The sequence below is a fragment of the Taudactylus pleione genome, unplaced genomic scaffold, assembly GCF_031769625.1.
Source record: "Taudactylus pleione unplaced genomic scaffold, aTauple2 ptg000006l, whole genome shotgun sequence".
Taxonomy (NCBI): Eukaryota; Metazoa; Chordata; class Amphibia; order Anura; family Myobatrachidae; genus Taudactylus; species Taudactylus pleione.
Window position 1 is genome coordinate 25,679,266 of NW_028284409.1, and position 18,991 is coordinate 25,698,256.

At 44.8% G+C, this 18,991-nt stretch overlaps 1 protein-coding gene across 1 annotated transcript in view; it reads right to left on the reverse strand.

Moving 5' to 3' along the window:
* TAB2 (TGF-beta activated kinase 1 (MAP3K7) binding protein 2) overlaps positions 1 to 18,991 on the reverse strand; it is a 106,659-nt gene that overhangs the window by 12,458 nt on the left and 75,210 nt on the right. Inside the window, exons 3-4 of the mRNA XM_088451754.1 lie at positions 16,417 to 16,606; positions 12,266 to 13,697 (exon numbers count right to left, since the gene is read on the reverse strand). Coding sequence (XP_088307880.1) covers positions 12,266 to 13,697; positions 16,417 to 16,518 — 1,534 coding nt within the window. The 5' untranslated portion in view covers positions 16,519 to 16,606. The remainder of the gene's footprint in view (positions 1 to 12,265; positions 13,698 to 16,416; positions 16,607 to 18,991) is intronic.

Genomic DNA, 18,991 nt, shown 5'->3' on the forward strand with positions numbered 1-18,991 from the left:
GTAATAAACACCCTGCAACACCGCACCGCAAGGGCTATAGCAGAAGAAGAACAGGGATAGGAAAATGGCTGACAGTCAGAAATGAAAGTACAGGCAAACAGCGCTAGCATTTAAGTCACATACAATGCAAAGATAACATCCTGCATTACAAGCACCGGACCGCAATGGCACCTGTATCAGCTTCCAGCAGCGTTTGCCATTCCCAGCACATGCAGAGAGAAAATGGCCACCGAGGAGCAGAGAGGAGGCGGGCCCGGGGGAGGAGTGCTGACACAGCCCGCTCAGACCGCTGTGGAATGGCACTGTGCAGCGGGGGGGGGACGCCGGCTGTGAGACAGGGAAGGCATTCTCCCCTGGCCTGCTATTAACCCCTGGGACGCCGCGCTTTACCGCACATGCTGCGGTCCGCTGTCCCTGGTGGTCTAGTGGAAGGCGCAGGATCAGCGCAGCCGGTTCCCAGATAGCCCCCCTGCCTGGGGACCAATAAGGACTGTTACCGGCGGGTGCCCACCGCGGGACCCCTCCGCTTACCTTGTCCCCCATACATCCGGCCACAGTCCAGGTAGCCGGGGTCACCGCTAGCTGTGACCCCAGCTACCTAACAGTATCCCCGGATCGGTACCGGCGGGGTGTAGGAGCGACAGCATGGACGTCAGTACTGACTGTCCATGCTGTAAGGCTCATCTTGTGAAGCCACAGCTGCACTCTGAAGAAATCTTCTGGGGCTATTACAGCCCCCTCTGTGAATGTGATCCGACCTCTGGCCGGACACCCACGAAACTGAATTGCCTTGGCTTGGGGGTGGGGTATAGGAGAGGGACCCTGGTGCATCCTGGGAGGCTGAAAATTTAACACTGTGGTGTCCGTGCCTGACGTCATCACCTATAACCCAAGGTATCCTGTGGATACCCTATGGACCCTGATGTAGAAATAACAGCTCATAAACAATATATGGGAGAGCCATTGATGTGATTCTACACATTTATATAGGCTCTGCTATATTGAGGTATCTACAATCCCACACGCTACTGAGTTACCACAAGAGTGAGATTTACTATGATGGTTTAATACACACACACACACACACACACACACACACACACACACACACACACAGTACCAGTCAAAAGTTTGGACACCTTCTCATTCAATGGTTTTTGTTTATTTAAATTATTTTCAACATAGTAGATTAATACTGAAGACATCAAAACTATGAAAGAACACATATGGAATTATGTTGTGAATAAAAAAAGTGTTAAACAAATCAAAATGTGTTATATTTTAAATTCCTCAAAGTAGCCCCCTTTTGCTTGGATGACAGCTTTGCACACACTTGGCATTCTCTCAATCAGCTTCATGAGGTAGTCTCCTGGAATGCTTTTGAATTAACAGATGCGCCTTGTCAAGAGTCAATCTGTGGAATTACTTGCCTTCTAAAGGTGCGTACACACGTAACGATTTTTTTAACGATTTAGCTATAACGACGTCATTATCGTTCAGTTCCTGAGTTATAACAATCAATGAAAATCGTTCAAGCGTGCAATGACCAACATAACAATTTTCATTAAGGGAAGGAACATTTTTAGTTCATAGTTGTAAAAATCGATCATTACACTTAAAATCGTTCACTTTTCAAGGGAAAATCTGACAGAAAAACGTTGGTTACAAAATCGTTACGTGTGTATGCACCTTTAATGTGTTTGAGACCATCAGTTGTGTTGTGCAGAGGTAGGGTTAGTATACAGTGGATACCACTATTTGACTACTGTTGTAATCCATATTATGACACCAGCCACTCAAATCAGTAAAGAGAAACGACAATCCATCATTACTTTAAGACATGAAGGTCAGTCGATATGGAAAATTTCAAGAACTTTGAATACATCCTCAAGTGCAGTTGCAAAAACCATCAAACGCTATGATGAAACTGGCTCTCATGAGGACCGCCCCAGGAAAGGAAGACCAAGAGTAACCTCTGCTGCAGAGGATAAGTTCATTAGAGTTACCAGCCTCAGAAACCTCAGATTAGAGACCACAGAGTTCAAGTAGCAAACAAATCAGGCCTTCATGGTCGTATTGCTGCGAAGAAGCCACTACTGAGGATGAACAACAATAAAAAAATAGTTTGGGCCAGAAACACAAGGAATGGACAGTGGAAATCTGTACTTTGGTTTGATGACTCGAAATTTGAGATTTTTGGTTCCAACCGCCGTGTCTTTGTGAGACGCAGAGAAGTTGAGCGGATGGTTTCTGCATGTGTGGTTGCCAATGTGAAGCATGAAGGAGGAGGTGTGATGGTGTGGGGGTGCTTTGCTGGTGACACTGTTGGCGATTTATTCAAAATTCAAGGCACACTTAACCAGCATGGCTACCACAGCATTCTGCAGCGCCATGCCATCCCATCTGGTTTGCGCTTATTGGGACCATCATTTGTTTATCAACAAGACAATGACCCCAAACACACCTCCAGGCTATCTAAGGGCTACTTGACCAAGGAGGAAAGGGATGGAGTGCTGCGTCAGATGACCTGTCCTCCACAATCACCCGACCTAAACCCAATTGAGCTGGTTTAGGATGAGTTGGACCGCAGAGTGAAGGAAAAACAGCCAACAAGTGCTCAGCACCTCTGGGAACTCCTTCAAGACTGTTGTAAAACCATTCCAGGAGACTACCTCATGAAGCTGATTGAGAGAATGCTAAGAGTGTGCAAAGCTGGCATCCAAGCAAAAGGGGGCTACTTTGAGGAATCTAAAATATAAAACATTTTGATTTAACAGTTTTTTGTTTACAACATAATTCCATGTGTGTTCTTTCATATTTTGATGTCTTCAGCATTAATCTATGTTGAAAATAATTTAAACAAAAACCATTGAATGAGATAAGAGTTATGGTAAAACCTCCCCCAGAACTACAGGTGCGTCTGGGTGGGTGTCCTGTGGACCCCATGGACCTCGAAGAAAAAGAGTTAAAGGAATGTCATACCATAACTCTTTCTTCTTCGGGGTCCATGGGGTCCACAGCCATTACGTTGGGGATATCCCAAAGCACTAACCCTACGGGCGGGGCGCTCCTGGCTCTCGGAAGAGAGGAGAATCCTACGCCCGAAGGAGGCATCCTGAGAGGCAAAGATGTCAAAGGAATACAATTTGACAAAGGTATGGATGGAAGATCATGTGGCTGCTTTGCATAATTGTTCAGCAGAAGCACTCCAGCGGGCCGCCCATGATGGACCTACCGCCCTAGTAGAATATGCAGTCACTGAATCCGGCACCCGCATACCAACCTGTGTATAAGCCAATGAAATTGCCATGCAAATCCACCTGGCCAGTGTCTGTTTACTGGCTGGCCAGCCACGCTTATGACAACCATAAAGCACAAAAAGTGAATCGGACTTCCTCCATTTGCTCGTGCGTTTAATATAAATTCTCAAAGCACGGGCCACATCCGGGGAAGCCTCACCTTGTGAGAGACTTGTGCCCTGAAATGCTGGAACTACCATTTCTTCATTAATATGAAATTTAGACACCACTTTCGGAAGGTAACCCTCCCTAGTACGTAGCACTGCTCTATCTTGATGAAATACCAAGAACGGCTCCCGGAAAGAAAGCGCAGCTAAATCAGACACTCTACGTGCAGATGCCATAACAAGGAGGAATACCGTCTTTGCTGTTAGCCACTTGATGTCTATTGAATTTAAAGGCTCGAACGGAGGAGCCTGTAAAACCTTCAGAACTAGAGTCAAAGTCCCACGGAACAACCGGGGAAACGAAGGGAGGCTGAATCCTCAACACCCCCTGAAAAGAGGTCTTTATATCTGGTCTCAGAGCAATTTTATGTTGGAACCAGACTGAAAGAGCTGACACCTGTACCCTTAAAGAGGCCAGGCGGAGCCCTTTTTCCAGACCACTTTGAAGAAAATCAAGCACTCTGGATATCAGGAATTTCTGTGAATCATACCCTTTCAGTTCACACCACTGAAAGAAAATATGCCAAACCCTATAGTATATACGGGCCGAGGATGGTTTCCGTGCCTTCACCATCGTCCGTATAACAGACTTGGAAAACCCTTTCTTCCTCAAGACGGAGGCCTCAAGAGCCATGCAGTCAGCGATAGCCGATGAAGATCCGGGTACCAGCAGGGACCCTGTAGCAACAGATCCGGTCTCAATGGCAGAAGCCATGGAGTGTCTATGGAGAGAGACCATAGATCTGTGAACCAGTGCAGTCTCGGCCATGCCGGAGCTATTAATATGACGAATATCTGCCTGTTGCGAAGCAACCTGCATATTCGTGATTGTAGGGCAAGGATCTTCTCCTCCGGCAGATATATTTTCTGCACCACGGAGTCCAATCTCGCTCCCAAATGACACATCAGTTGTACCGGACAGGGTGACGACTTTTCCAGTTTATGATCCAGCCGTGACTGTACAGACATGATACTATCAGCCTCAAATGATCCTGTACCTGCTGTGGGGACTGCCCCAGCTACAGTAGGTCGTCCAAGTAAGGCAAAATCCTGACGCCTTGGCGTCTGAGGCATGCCAGCATCACCGCCATCACCTTGGTGAATACCCTAGGGGCTGTGGACAGGCCAAACGGCAGGGCCTGGAACTGAAAATGTTCCTCCCCTACCGCAAAACGAAGACATTTTTGATGAGCCTGTGTGATTGGGATGTGAAGGTAGGCATCCTGTATATCTAGGGATACCATATAGTCTCCCTGTTCCATTGCCAACACAATCGATCGCAATGTTTCCATCCTGAACCCGGGGGCTCGAACAAATTTGTTGAGCTCTCTCAGATTCAGAATAGGCCGGTATGACCCATTCGGATTCTGAACCAAGAACAGATTGGAGTAAAACCCCTCTCGGAACTGATTCTCTGGCACCGGAATCACTACTTCTGATGCTAGCAAGGCAAGAATAGCCTTCTGAAGGGCAAAAGCTCTTTCTAAACCCACCTGCGGGTTTACACAAAAGAACCTTTGCGGAGGAGTCCTCCAAAACGTCAGGGCGTACCCTCGGGAAATAACTCCTCGAACCCAGGCATCCTCCGTCGTGAGGTGCCAGGGCTCTGAGAACCGAAGTAGTCGGCCCCCCACCCTGGGATCCCCCAGGGGCAGGCCCTTCCCATCAGGCCACTGGTTTATCCTGGACCCTAGATCCTGGACGTTTGTTCTGCCAGGGCTTCCTGGGTCCTACCTTTTTTGGTGGAAATCTCGCTCAGGGCTGACCTTTGGCCTTGCCCTGCGGCCGAAACCCCCGAAAGGACACCCTCCTCAATTTAGACGAGGTTGCTGGTGGCAAACCTGCCATCTTTGAGGCTGCCATGGAGGATACATTTTGTCCAATTCTGGACCAAAGAGAACACCTCCTGTGAATGGAAGGAATTCTAGGGCCTTTTTGGACCCGGCATCTGCCTTCCAATCCTTCAACCAGAGGATCCTACGTGCCACCACGGACTCTGCTGAAATCTTAGAGGAAAGTATCCCTGCATCCAAGGCGGCATCTCCCAAATAAGAAGCCCCTTCTCTAATAAAGGAGATCATACCCAGTTGCTCCTTAGAGGCATCTAGTAAAGACTCCGTTAGAGTTTTGGCCCACTCCTCAATAGCTCTTGCTACCCAGGCAGTGGCCATAGCTGGGCGGGTGGCCGTTCCTGCCAGCGAAATAATTGATTTGAGACAAGTCTCCAGTCTCCTATCCGTGGTTTCCTTCAGCGAAACTGCTGGGATTAGCAGAGTGGTACGTTTAATCAGCTGTGCCACATGTGCATCAACTGACAGTGGATTCTCCCACTTGGCACAGTCCTCTGCTGGAAAAGGATATAGAAGCACCATTCTTTTAGAAGAATGGCTTATCTTATCCGGACGGACCCAGGCTTCCTCCATAAGTTCTGATAAATGTTCAGACTTTGGGAATTCTGCCTTAACCACTTTCTGGCGCTTAAACAGGGGGGCTTTCCTAGGCGGAAGATCCCCTTCCTCGATATTTAACACCGATTTTACAGCCCTTATCAGAAAGGGGACATCGGCTACTAGGAAATGATCATCACCCTCCTCGGAGCTAGACTCCTGTGAAAAGTCCTGTGCCTGTTTCTCGGAGGAGGAGGCACTGGAGTACTCACCCATATGAGGCGATACATGGCGCCTAGATTTAGGCTGCTCTGGTTTGACAGCCTGAGGCTGAAAAACCCCTGAGGATGATGCCATAACCTTACCAGCACCAGAGTCCATCCAAGGCGGCCACATCATGGGCATAGGATGCATCTGCTGAGGCAAACCCCAAACCGGTGGTACCGGGGCAGCCAGCCGTTCCGCCACCTGAGCCATAACCTGATAAAATGATGCCCAAGGGGGCTCAGGGCCTGAAACAGGCAAACTTAATTGGTGTGGTGGCTGTCTGAAACAGTTCCCACAAAGCCCATTTTGTAGAAAGTCCTGTGGAGACAATCCTGCCTTGCAGGCTATACAGGATATCAGCAACGGGGCTCCCGCCATCTGACCCTCAGACTCCTTAGACATATCACTGCGCCACTGGTTCTGAGTTTCTATGTGCTGCTTTCTACGCTCAACCCACACACCTGTAGCAAGGGAAGGGGAGAGACAGTGACAGTATACAGGAATTACAGTTTTTTTTACAGAAGAAATAGTATCCATAAACAATCACATGTCATGCATAAATACTCCGCGAGCCATATGCATATAAGCTCTCACTACCACAATCAGCCTAAGCTTAGGTAGGATAGAGCCCTGTAAACACCTAAACCAGCAGTAGGCAAGGTATACAGGGAGACTGCCCAGCGTCCTGTAGGAGCAGCATTCAGAGAGCAACTGACATACACTCTGGCTGCCCTATATGGAGGTTGGGAGGAGCAATCCACAATCACTGCACCAGAGGACTGAACTAGCATGTGGATTGGGGGAGGGGCCGCCGGGGAAGCGTACCTCCCCTATGCTGCTTGGACCAGCCCGGTAAACTGACCTGGCCGCCGCCACAAGCCCCGGCTGGTCAGGAACATCATATCACGGCGGTCTAGGCTAGGAGACAAGCCATATGCCTCCTGACTGCAGCGCGCCTCCGGCCAGTCTCACCGACGGAGGCCGAACCGCCACGTGGTCCCGGGGGTCAGCGGCCGCCGCAACCATCTGCTTACCTGCCATCCCCTTGATCTGGCTGCGGTCCAGGGCCTGAGAGCCCCTGCCGAATCCCCTGCCATGGCTAGCGGTGCGGCGCCGGAGGAGGTAGTTGCAGCGCGTGGCTGGTGCGCCTCCAATCAGGCGCGAGGCTGCTTCCAGGACAGCTCAGACCACCCGCTGAGATAGAGAGTAAAACTTTTTTTTTTTTTGTTACACGTCTGCAGGACTGCCCACTGTCTATGTGGTGAACACACCAAACAGGAAGAACTGGATACCTGAGGCAGGGGGTGGGGTATATGAGGAGGAACCCAGATGCATCCTGGGAGCACAGAACTCGTTTGCGTTAACTGTTTGGTGACCGGGATTCATACCCCAACGGGCTGTGGACCCCATGGACCCCGAAGAAGAAAGTTGGCTAACGTAATACATGTAATGTGTGCAGCTGGACATAGGGCCGGATTCAGCAAGGATCGCAACTGCGATTGCAGTAGCGATTATGCACGCAGTCTCACTGCGATAGTATGCTGATCCACAGATCGCTAAGCCGTCGCAGCACAACATAAGGACGCCCACTTTACCTTACACACATCCGTAATACTTAGCAAGACTGGGAAAACCATCAGTAACAACAAGAAACATCGCAGCCTCACGCACACTTGCACAAGTTCTGACCATATTCAGAAATTGCTAACCTTGCGGTACGCAGTGAGAACTCAGGCTGCATATGGCATTGCAGTGGATAATTTACGACCACCCCCAGCACGGTACTTCCTGTCAATCACTCTGCGATGGGTCCAAGTTGCCACTGCAATCGCAGCCCCGATCGCATTGGCTGGTTCGTGCATGCGCAGTACACAACTACCAGCTGATTGTGCATGTATTAGCAGTTGCGATCCTTTTTGAATCAGGCCCATAGTGTTGAATTGAGTCTTCCCTACACATTCTCACCATCGATATGCAAAGAAGTTTTCTCCTAAACTTATAGAACAAAGGCGAATTATCTATTCCAGTGCTGTATTTTACAAAAGGGGTGCTCACATTATGCCCTCCGCAAGCCATGTATGGACCCTAGCTCCATCAGTCATATAGACCCACTTTACCTGATGGACTTTTTTTTAGCTAAAAATGATTCCATGGTTACAAGAGAGTCTTGTTATCCCCAAAAGCAGTAATGGTTTTTAACACAGATGAATGGCCTTTCCTGATGGAAATGTTGTAAATTTTGGTGTATTAATACATTTTTTAAATGGGTTAAAATTACTCCACTAGTCTCTGATGGGAGTTGTAGCGCACAAATGCTGGAGTTTGGACCCTTACCAATGTAAAATCGATCTGCACACATAGGAGGCAGTTTGACAATTGGGCCAAGTGTCAGGTCATTCCCAGGCCACACATATAGAATGTTCATGCAGTTTGATAAAGGTCACCTTCCAATAAAATTTAGGAACACAGCTGTGTTTTGTATTGGCTCATTCAGAATGTATTGTTTGTTGAGCAATTTATTCCCACTTGCTGCTGGACATTGGGGAAGTCTTGAACAACGTTGATCAATGACACTATTTTTATAGGGTCTATGAAAAAACCCACAGGAAAATTGCACATGGAAAAAACTCCAGTGTCATAAATGCTCACACGGGAATAGTGCTTACACAGAAACATTGCTCACGCAAGATAAGTATGCTTACTATATTAGGGATCGGTATGAAGGACCTACGGCCAGCGAATCAACTCCCGACGCCAGAGGACCGGCACCACTGATAATCCCGATAGATAAGTACACTAACTATACCTAACCTCCTCCCCCCCCCCTCCCTTAGGGTTGCATAAACTTAACCTCCCCCCCTAGTGCCTATCCCTAATCCCCCCGTTTCCGCAGCCTAAAGCTAATCCTCCTGTGGGATGCCTAAACTTAACCTCCCCCCCCTTCGGCGCTTAACTCTAACCCCCCCCCCTTCCCTTGGCAGAACCCCAACCTTCCCAGGGGTGGGTGCCTAACCCCAAGTCCTTCCCCCCGGGAGCCCCTAACCTGAACACGGCGGCTGTCCGTGCCCGCTGCCCGGCTTATCTTCGTTCGATATGCTGGGCGTCGGGCTCCTGGCGTAGGGATAATGATAGGCATCAGAGTTTCGAACCCTATAATTTGTCCCGTCAGGATTGCACAGTTTGGAAGCCGGCGGTTGGCATTTTCGACAGTCTGCTTCCTGACTGCATACCCTATATTATTGCAGAAACCGTATTATAGCAGATAAACAGTATTGAGTTAAATTAGTAAGTTATACATAATTTTTATACTATATCTGTTACATTTGGAATATGTAGTTTGTGTGTGTGTTATAGTGAAATATTTAACGTGTAGTTTATTCAGTTATACGGTGTTCAATGTAGTGTAATTTTAAATAGGAATAAATCTAGGCCACAGACTTATTTGTTTAAATTGTTGTTTTTAATATGTTTAAAGTAGCCTATTATAAGTCCCCTGTCTGTATAATCATTATTAGATTATTTAATGTCGGACCCCCATTTAATCATGGGATCCCGATTCATTCCCGGGTTTGTTTTCAACAGCTAGAAGATTTAAATATGGATAATTACCAGTTTGGTGTAGTTTATTTTTCTCTGCTATTGCAGGGCTCCTCTCTTATTATGGGTTAAAAAAAATATATATATATATATTTATATTAAATAATTGTTATTTCTATTATAGTTTTTCCTTCTGAATAAAGTTTGTTGATAAACAATTCACTTTTATTTCCTGTATTTCCCTTACAAACATTTACACTCAGGAGCATTAAAGCACTCTTCATACACAGGCCACTTTTGTATAGCAATGATTTAATAGATTTATAACTGGTCACGGTCACCGCTGCGGGTTAGCGGCTTGCTCGGCATTCTGAATGCTGACATTGGTAAGGCCGACATAACAGCTGTCGGCCTTACTATAGTCGGCATACACTGTTGACATGGTTTTCGTCAACTTAATAGTATCAAGAACAGTTGTCGACCTGTGGGCTTTTTTCATGTGCGTTTTTTTTCTGGTTATCATTTTTGTAAACTACTATATGTGGTAAATAAATATGTATTTTGTCCAACATGAAGACCCCCTTTCTAACTTTTGGACAAATTGCAATTGAGACTGTTTCTTTTTAGATGCTTGCTGCAAATGAAAGGTGTATGTGGTCAGTGCTGACTAATGGACAGATACACACACACACACACACACACACACACCTATCCTCAATATCAAATAGTCCTGTTTGCCGCACCACAGACTTAGTGACTTGGCCAAGCCTAGTGGCCAGCTATGTGCTTTTTGACAAAATAAGCAACTAATTGGCATCGCTAATGACAAAAGTACAGTGTACAAGTACCCTGAATATGAGGATACAAGTGTATGTATGTGTATATTAAATGATTGGTGAAGTGTTGCCCTCCAAGTTTACACCTGCAGTATTTAATGAAACCTCTAAAAATAAAACATTGAGGTGTTGCCTATAGTACAGTCTAGATGAGTGAAAGCTATAATCTGATTAGTTGCTAAAGGCAGCACTTTACCCCTAGGTGTCAGAAGTTTAAAAGCAGCCACTTGAATTTTAGGTACTACTATATATCTTAAAAGGGAGCATAACACAAGTTTCCTTAATCAAATATGGGACTAAAAATGTGCTTTGGTCTTACAAGTGGATTAAATTGTTTTATGGCACTGTACCTCCTGTCTAAAGTGACGGGAGATCGGTGTACAATATTAAATGGTTTTTAGGTGCCCATGTATATCGCGCCCAAATAGACAGGATTTAGCTGTGTAAATCGGATAAACCAGTCTTAAGTCCTGCTTTGCTTAATTATCGCACATCCCTGCTCGCCTGCCCAGGGGGCTGTAGGCAGAAAGGAGTACTCTCCCAGCTGAATGTGACAGGACGGAGCAACAATTGAATTGCTCTGTTGGGCGCCCGCCACCATCAGCCTCGGGCGAAAACAATTGAATTCCTCCCTATTAGTCTTATGCATTACCATTGCAATTTAAGCATCACAGTAGACCCAGTGGTTCTCAAACTCAGTCCTCAGGACCCCACACAGGTCCCGTTTTCCAGGTCACCCAGCAGGTGCACAGGTGCAGTCATTACTCACTGACACATTTTAAAACATCCACAGGTGGAGCTAATTATTTCACTTGTGATTCTGTGAGGAGACCTGGTAAACAAGACCTGTTTGGGGTCCTGAGGACTGAGTTTGAGAACCTGTGCAGTAGACCTAGCCTTATGTTCTCTTAGCTGTAATGTATACACTATGGGCCTGAGTCAGAGTTGTACACTAATGCCCCACATCTGCATTCATGTACGCAGCTACTGTGCGAAATGCTGCAGATGCTGAAGAATGTATGTGAAGGCCACCTGCGACTTTGCAAATCCAAGCATCTGCATAAAAAGACGCAACATCAGTTGCTGTTCCTTCAATAATCGGACTTCTGAGTAGCCCTATGATCGCGCAGAATAGCCACATGGACTAAGACGCCGGAGCCACTTTCACTGCATATGGGATCGCAGACGCAGGCTACAACACACCCCAAAAAAAATGTTGACACACCTGTGTTCTTTGCCGCTACTACCTGTTACCTCCCCCAAACACTCCCTGACTGCCAATCACACTGCAAGTAAATAGTCGCTGTGAGCGACTATGGTAACGTACCTTGACGCATGCACCGTGCGACTTAGACAAATGCACAGATTGTCGATAATTGCTCAACTGTGTAGACATAGAAATAGCGTACATCTCTGAAGCAGGTCCTTTGTGAAATAGAAGTGCCTAGCTTCAGAGGTGCACATTCTGTGCAATCTAGGGTTTAACAACCAGTAAAAAATAAAAACCATTCAAGATAATTGAGACTAACAAAGACCTGCATCTCTGTTATGCAAAGTGCTAATACTAAAGTGGGATAAATGTGGCTTCTATCTGGACAGCCTGAAACACAAAACAAGATATTCAAAAGGCAATCTCATACAGGAGTTGCTTTAGGCGAACTGGTCTGTGAAGATCACGCTGTGAATGTAGTCATTCTGCAGATTTTTTTTTTTTTTTTTTCAATTAAACACATTCTTCTTGTACAAATAAAAGAGAAAGTAAAGAATTTTACCTTGTGTATATGCTGCATCATCTGATCCAATGCTCGTTTTCCTTGAGTCATTAACTCGATCGTGTGCTAAAACAGGGTCCGTTAAACCAATACCTTCCGACTCTGCAAATGGTAGGAGATTTGTAGGCTCAAAGGTTGGGGATACAACCCCAGGGGAAACTGCAGGAGGTTTATTTGGGGACACTGTTATTTTAAATGTATACTTTGTGTTTGGCTGAGTCACAACAACACGAGGAGAAGTTGCGTTGTTTCCAAGTGCTCGGCTTTTAGGTGGATGATGGTGAATAAAAGCAGGACCCATGCTTACTTGCCCAGAGACATTCCTGGCTGTGGCTGCAGCACCAGGATTGGCTGAAATGAAGAGAGTAGGCTGATTCCTAAGAACCTGGTCATCACCACCAGGAGCTGAAATGTAGACCTTAGGTTGGCTGCGGCCAATCATCTCATCTGTGTTTGGTGGACTTGCAAAGTAAACAGTGGGCTGGTTCCTTGTATGACTGTTTAAAGAAGATGGGTTAGTGGAACTTCGGGAATTTGTGGAACGCAACATTGTTGAATTACTTCTTTGTGGTGGCTCAAGTTTAATTTCAATTTGGTTTTTCCTGGGACCAGTTGAGATATTTTGAATGTTGTACTGGGTGGAGGGTTGGGTGTTACCACCTGATGAATGAAGCACTGGCGCTTGAGGCGTAGTAGGTGAACTAATGGGCATGTACACGTGAGAGGTCTGGTGACCCTGCTGGTTAGATTGGGATGAGGTATGTGACGGAGTATATGAAGAAGGCAGAGTTGCCCAGGGATTGGGCTGTGACGGCTGATAAACTTGTGTGGGAATCTGAGACATCCATCCAGGCTGATGTGGTGTTTGCCGTGGTGTGCCACTTTGAGAAGTAATATAAGGTCTAATATAGATAGAATTTCCATGCGGACTGTTAAGTACAGGCGGTGGTCCACCATGTATGTGCAAAGAAGTAGGGGTATTGCGGTTAGATTGGAGATTTGGACCCAAGGTAACCATGATAGGATTGAACCTGGGTGTTTGTAAGCCTGAAGAGCTTTTGCTGCCTAAATGAAGTCCAAACTGATGGCTGGGGTTTGAAGCATGAATAGCATTCGCCATTCCAAAGACATTAAAATTGGAAGGCACATTAGCGGGTGCAGTCTGCGGCTCTTGTTGATATAGTTCATTGGACTGCCCTCCCTGAAGATGCCCATCACTTATGCTGTGAGTTAAAGTCCTACTGCTTCCATTCATTCTGCTTCCGTCCCTGCCATCATGGTATTGCGACTGCAAATCCAAATTAAGGGACGTCATGTGATTTCTTAAACCAATGGCAGATTCCTCCGAAAGAGACAAGTCCCCTTCACCATACAGGTATTTTGTACTTTCTTGTGATAGGACTGCACAGCAAGCATCCAGATTGTTGTTATTCTAGAAAACAGAATTCGTGATATAGGCATGTTAAAATTTAAATGTATTCCTTCATTACTTTCAACTGCAGGTAACGACGACAAAACAAAACACACAAAAGAATGCACATAAACAGCCACATCCAAAAACGACTGGGCAACCTCCAATCATAACTCATCTCTCTACACAGCTGCCTCAACAGTTCCAGCCTCATACCACTGACAAAGAATATAATAAGCAATATTATCATATTTTCATTTTAATTTATAATTGACAACTATACCCCTTTCGACATACAGCAAAAACCTGGGGCTTTGGCAGTGAACGCGCATCAACCCGGGTATTTGCTATGTTTGAAAAGAAACGACCCAGGTCGAAGTCCAGTGTCCATGAACCTTCGCTGTACCAGGGTTTTCCCTGGGTGGGACCCGGGTCGTCTCTAGTGTGAAAGCATCCAACCTGGGTTTTAAGAAAACTTTGTCAGTGGCTGTTCTGTGCACCTGCAGATGACAACTGCAGGCACCTGGATCATGTGACTGACGAGCAACCAGAGATAGTGGCAGCAGCAACGGACCAGCACCTTAGTATAGGCTGAATTTTTCTAAAGACTATACTCATAATTATCTTCTATTGTAATGTAAAAAATTTATTGGTTTTCAATTAAAAAAAAAAAAAAAAACTGGAAACAAAAACTTTGTAGTCTTTACTCCAAAAATGCAATTTTTATATTAGGTCGTTACTGTGGAAAAAAAAAAAAAAGCGTCTCCTTTAAATCCAGGGCAGACCCGGGTTCAGTGTGAATGCATCCGATCCGGAAATTTCTCGGGTTTTTAGTGTGTTAATGGGGGTCTCAGACTGATTACCCATGTATTTCCCAGGTCTCATGCCTGAAAGGGGTATCATTAACCTTAAATACTGAGAACAGTGTGTGAAGTGACAGGCAACCAACTCCCTACAAAAGAGATACATGGCATTGGCATCTTTCTAAACAAGTTAACCACGCCAACATGCCAAAATATGGGTAGAATATGGAGAATTTTTATCTGTATAATATTGTGGAAACCTCTTCTGTTTTATTTTCATCTTATAAAATGAGAGGCCTTGCAATGATGTTTCCCCTTTGCCCTTGTTTAATATTAAACCACATCCATGTGTCCTCTTGAGAGTTTGACAAAATGATTTCCAAAAGGGTTTTTTTTTTTTTAATGGGAATTGTTATTTGCAGGTATCCGGATGTGCAATGGGGTCAAACATGGTTCCATCATACGCAAATGCTTACATGTATAAGGTGGAGATATTTGCTTTACAGATCCTTATATATATTTTCTAATATTTTAATCTACACAAGGTTCACAGTTGACCTTTATCCTCATATAGAAAGGCACTCAAGGAGGTTTTAGAACTATAATAGCGAATCATAACCGTACCTGAAGTCTGGATAAATTTACGTTTAACATAGATCCATGTCAAATTAACTTCTAGATGTTGTTGTTACTAAATGTACATCTATTTACACATCAGTCTATACTGAGACCTCACATAGAAACACGCTGCTCTACCAGAATAATGGTCATCCAAATCCCTCAGAATGGGACTACCTTATTCCCAGTTGATTACAGTATAAATAATCTGTAGTGACACCAATATGGCCCATGATATGTTATATAATATATTGCTACATTTTATCATCGGGTTTCTTATTGAATTAAAGATTCGGACGCTGACCTTAACCTTCAAAATATTACCATAATGTCCAGTTACACCAGGAGTAAAAATCAGAGAGATAATCGTTTACCTCATTTGTTGTGTACGTCCTTGCGGACTTCGTTATGCAAGCAGAACGGAAAGTCAATTCAAGGAACGTACTGATTTACAGCGGTCAGCCATACGTGCTGCTCTGACCAATGGATTTAGCAGCCAATCAGTTGCACACCATTTTTTTTTCACTGCTGGCCATAACATCTATTCTTAAGTATCATATAAATGATTATATCTCCATACATTTTAGAGGACGTCACAGGTCCATGTCATTTACGCAATATAAAAGAAAATGGATCCATCGCTTAGGAACTAAGGAGTTAAAGAGTCTTTAGGACTCAGCTGCTGCGTGTACTGCCCTTGCATTATGCAATTTGTTTTTTTTATAATTTTTTTTTTCATTTGCATATTTTTTTTGTATATATCTTTTCTTTTACAATGTTTGATTCATTCAGTATGCTAATTAACATTACTTTGTCAATTGGAGAACTGCTTGTATTAAGATTACCTAGCACCACAGCATATTTCTACATTACCATGGTAATGAATGTGAAAGCATGACTACTACATAGCAGCGTGGTAAAAATGTCAGTCATACTTTTGAAGATGGTTTGCTTTCAGCCAATAAAGCGATCTGATTAATTCATGTCTTTAATGTGATGTTAATTGTATTTTTAGCCACTGAGTGTAACGAGACTGGTGGGGTTTCACATGGTGGGGAGCCAGGTGTCAGCATTGTTGCACAAGGTGAAGGGACTATAAGGGGACTCTGTTTCACAAAATTTTGAATACTTGAGAAAAATGTATTAAATATCAAAACATCAGAATAAACTCCTGCACTGCATAGCCTGTTATTTGGAATCAAGTGCTACCTCTCTGCCATGTATGGGTGCACCCTGCCGGGGTACTGTGGAAGGCACAGTAATAGATAAGAAAACACGCCTATACATACAAATAAAAAGGTTTGATAAGAAGCACTAACCTGTTGCATGCACCGAGAAACAACAACTTCAGGCACCTCAGGGAATTTCTGCCGCAGGTCATTTAAAACCTGAAAATCCACTTGCGAGCTTCCTTGGGCCATTCGTATATTGCCTGTGCAGAACTGTTCTTAATAGGACAGTTCTAGGCCTTGGTTGAACCCGACCTCATTTTGTCTTTGCAAGCATTTTCTGTAGAAGAGAATGCAAAATTAATAAGTAAATGGTGCAAGACCGAAGAAAAAAATAAAAATAAAGTTTCACATGCAATGAAACGTGTTATTAAATAATGATACATATGCAACAGTAACTTTACTAAAGTACAGTTATTAAATGTGAAAGGTGACTAAATTTCACAATCAACATACATACTGTATTGGAAGCCCTTAAAATTGTGCCTAAAAGTGACATTATGTGCATATTCTTTTTGGATACTGTCTTCTAGAATCTGGAGGCTGCAGAGTGTACTAGTACCGGGAACTCCTCCCCCAGAAAAACCTGAATGTTTCGTGGCATGGATTTATCAAGGTGGTTGGTTAGTGTCTGACCTTAGGATTCAAGATGCAGCATAAGCTATGGGACTACTGCACTCCAAATTGTGATTCATACACCAAAGTGTTTATTTACAGCATTTGAAATATACAGCAATGTTTTGGGCAGCAAATGCCCTTTCACAAGCAAAACGGCACTTGGCTGCCCAAAACATTGTAGTATATTTTAAATGCGGTTTAATAAACACTTTGGTGTTTGAATCACAACTTGGAGTGCAGTATTCCATAGCTTATTCTGCATCTACTATATCCTGGCACCCTTGATAAAACACTGGAGTGCCCATATCCTCAAGTTATTCATGAAGTAATAACATTGATTGGTGCCAGATAGCACAGGACACCTTCAGAGGTCTTGTGGCGTCCATGCCTCGAGGGGTTAGAGCTGTTCTGGGGGCACAAGGTGTACCTACACAGTATTAGGCAGGTGGTTTTAATGTTATGGCTGATCTCTCTGTCTATATATGTATGTATCTATATATCGCGTTGGAAGTTTAATGGTTCCTGATCACCTGCTGTTACTGCATGGATTAACATCTCTTTAAAAAATGGGATTTTGGTACCTACCGGTAAATCCTTTTCTCTGATTCCACAGGGGACACTGGAGGTGCTTACGCTGGGGTATAGAGGCGTGGATAGCTGGAGCCGGCACTTTAAATAATTTAGAAGTGTGAAGCTCCTCCCCCTCTATTCCCCACAATCCCTTAGTTTAGAAAATGAAGACCGAGAGGAGATGGGAGAACAGCAGGAGTGAAAAGGAGAGAAGATCACACAACAACAAAACCATACAACATATGAAACAAACTGAACAGGCAGGCGAAGAGTGCTGAGGTGGGCGTCCAGTGTCCCCTGTGGAATCAGAGAAAAGGATTTACCAGTAAGTACCAAAATCCCATTTTCTATTTCATCCACTAGGGGACACCCCAAAGTTTTCCCCACGGGCGGGAGCGCTCTGAGGAACCTGCAGAACAAGGCGGCCAAAAACTTGATGCAGAGGCCGCAAATGCATCATACCAGTAAAACATTATAAAAAAAGGTGTACCGATGACCAATTGGCCATACGGCACAATTGTAAGAGGAGGCACACCTCCTAGGTGCCCACGACGCACCCACAGAATGCGTGGAATGAGTCAAAGGATAAAGGAGGCTGACTATCAACATTGAAATAAGCCATCCGTCAGGCTTATTTCAACGATGATAGTCAGCCTCCTTTATCCTTTGTCAGTGTAATCCAATAAGCCAACGGCTGCGTGGATTCTGTTCAACCCTTCCGAACAGCAGCATAGATGAGAAAAAATTACTCCGACTTGTGGAAGGACGCCGTCCGAGTAACAAATGCGGAAAGCTTGAACCACATCAAGAGTAGGAGAAACACCCGAGGCCTCTACCAATAAGGCACCACAATAGGTTGGTTTATGTTGAAAACAGACACCACCTTAGGAAGGAAAGCGGCTACCGTACTGAGTTTCATCCCATCATCATGAAATACAAGGTAAGGCAGCTTATAGGACAGAGCCCCCCATTCCGAAACTCTGCTAGCCGAAGCCAAAGTCAGGAGGAGGACTGTTTCCCAAGGTAATTAACTCAATACCAACCTCCTCAAGAGGTTCAAACATGAAAGACTGAAGAAATAAAAATACCAATTTTAAGTCCCAGGAAGTGTACCGTAGGTGGTACAAAAAGGTGGCTGCACCGTCAAAACCTCTTGAAGAACCGTCTGCACTTCAGGTATGAGGGCCAACTTGCACTGAAAGAAATTGGGAAGAGCAGAAATTCCCAAGCGCAGGCCCGACTCTTATCCGGTTAGGAGAAAAAACAAAAAACAGGAAAACCGAAAAGTCGTAGACAGAAGTCCCCGACCTATACACCAAGTATTAAGAACGCCAGAGGTGATGATAATGCGCAGCCGAAACCAGGTTCCTGGTGCGAAGCATAGAGAGGATAACCAAGTATGGGAAGCCTCTGCGTCTTAAGATATTGCACAAGAGCCACCCCGTTAACACAGCTGCACTAAGTTAGGATGTATGAA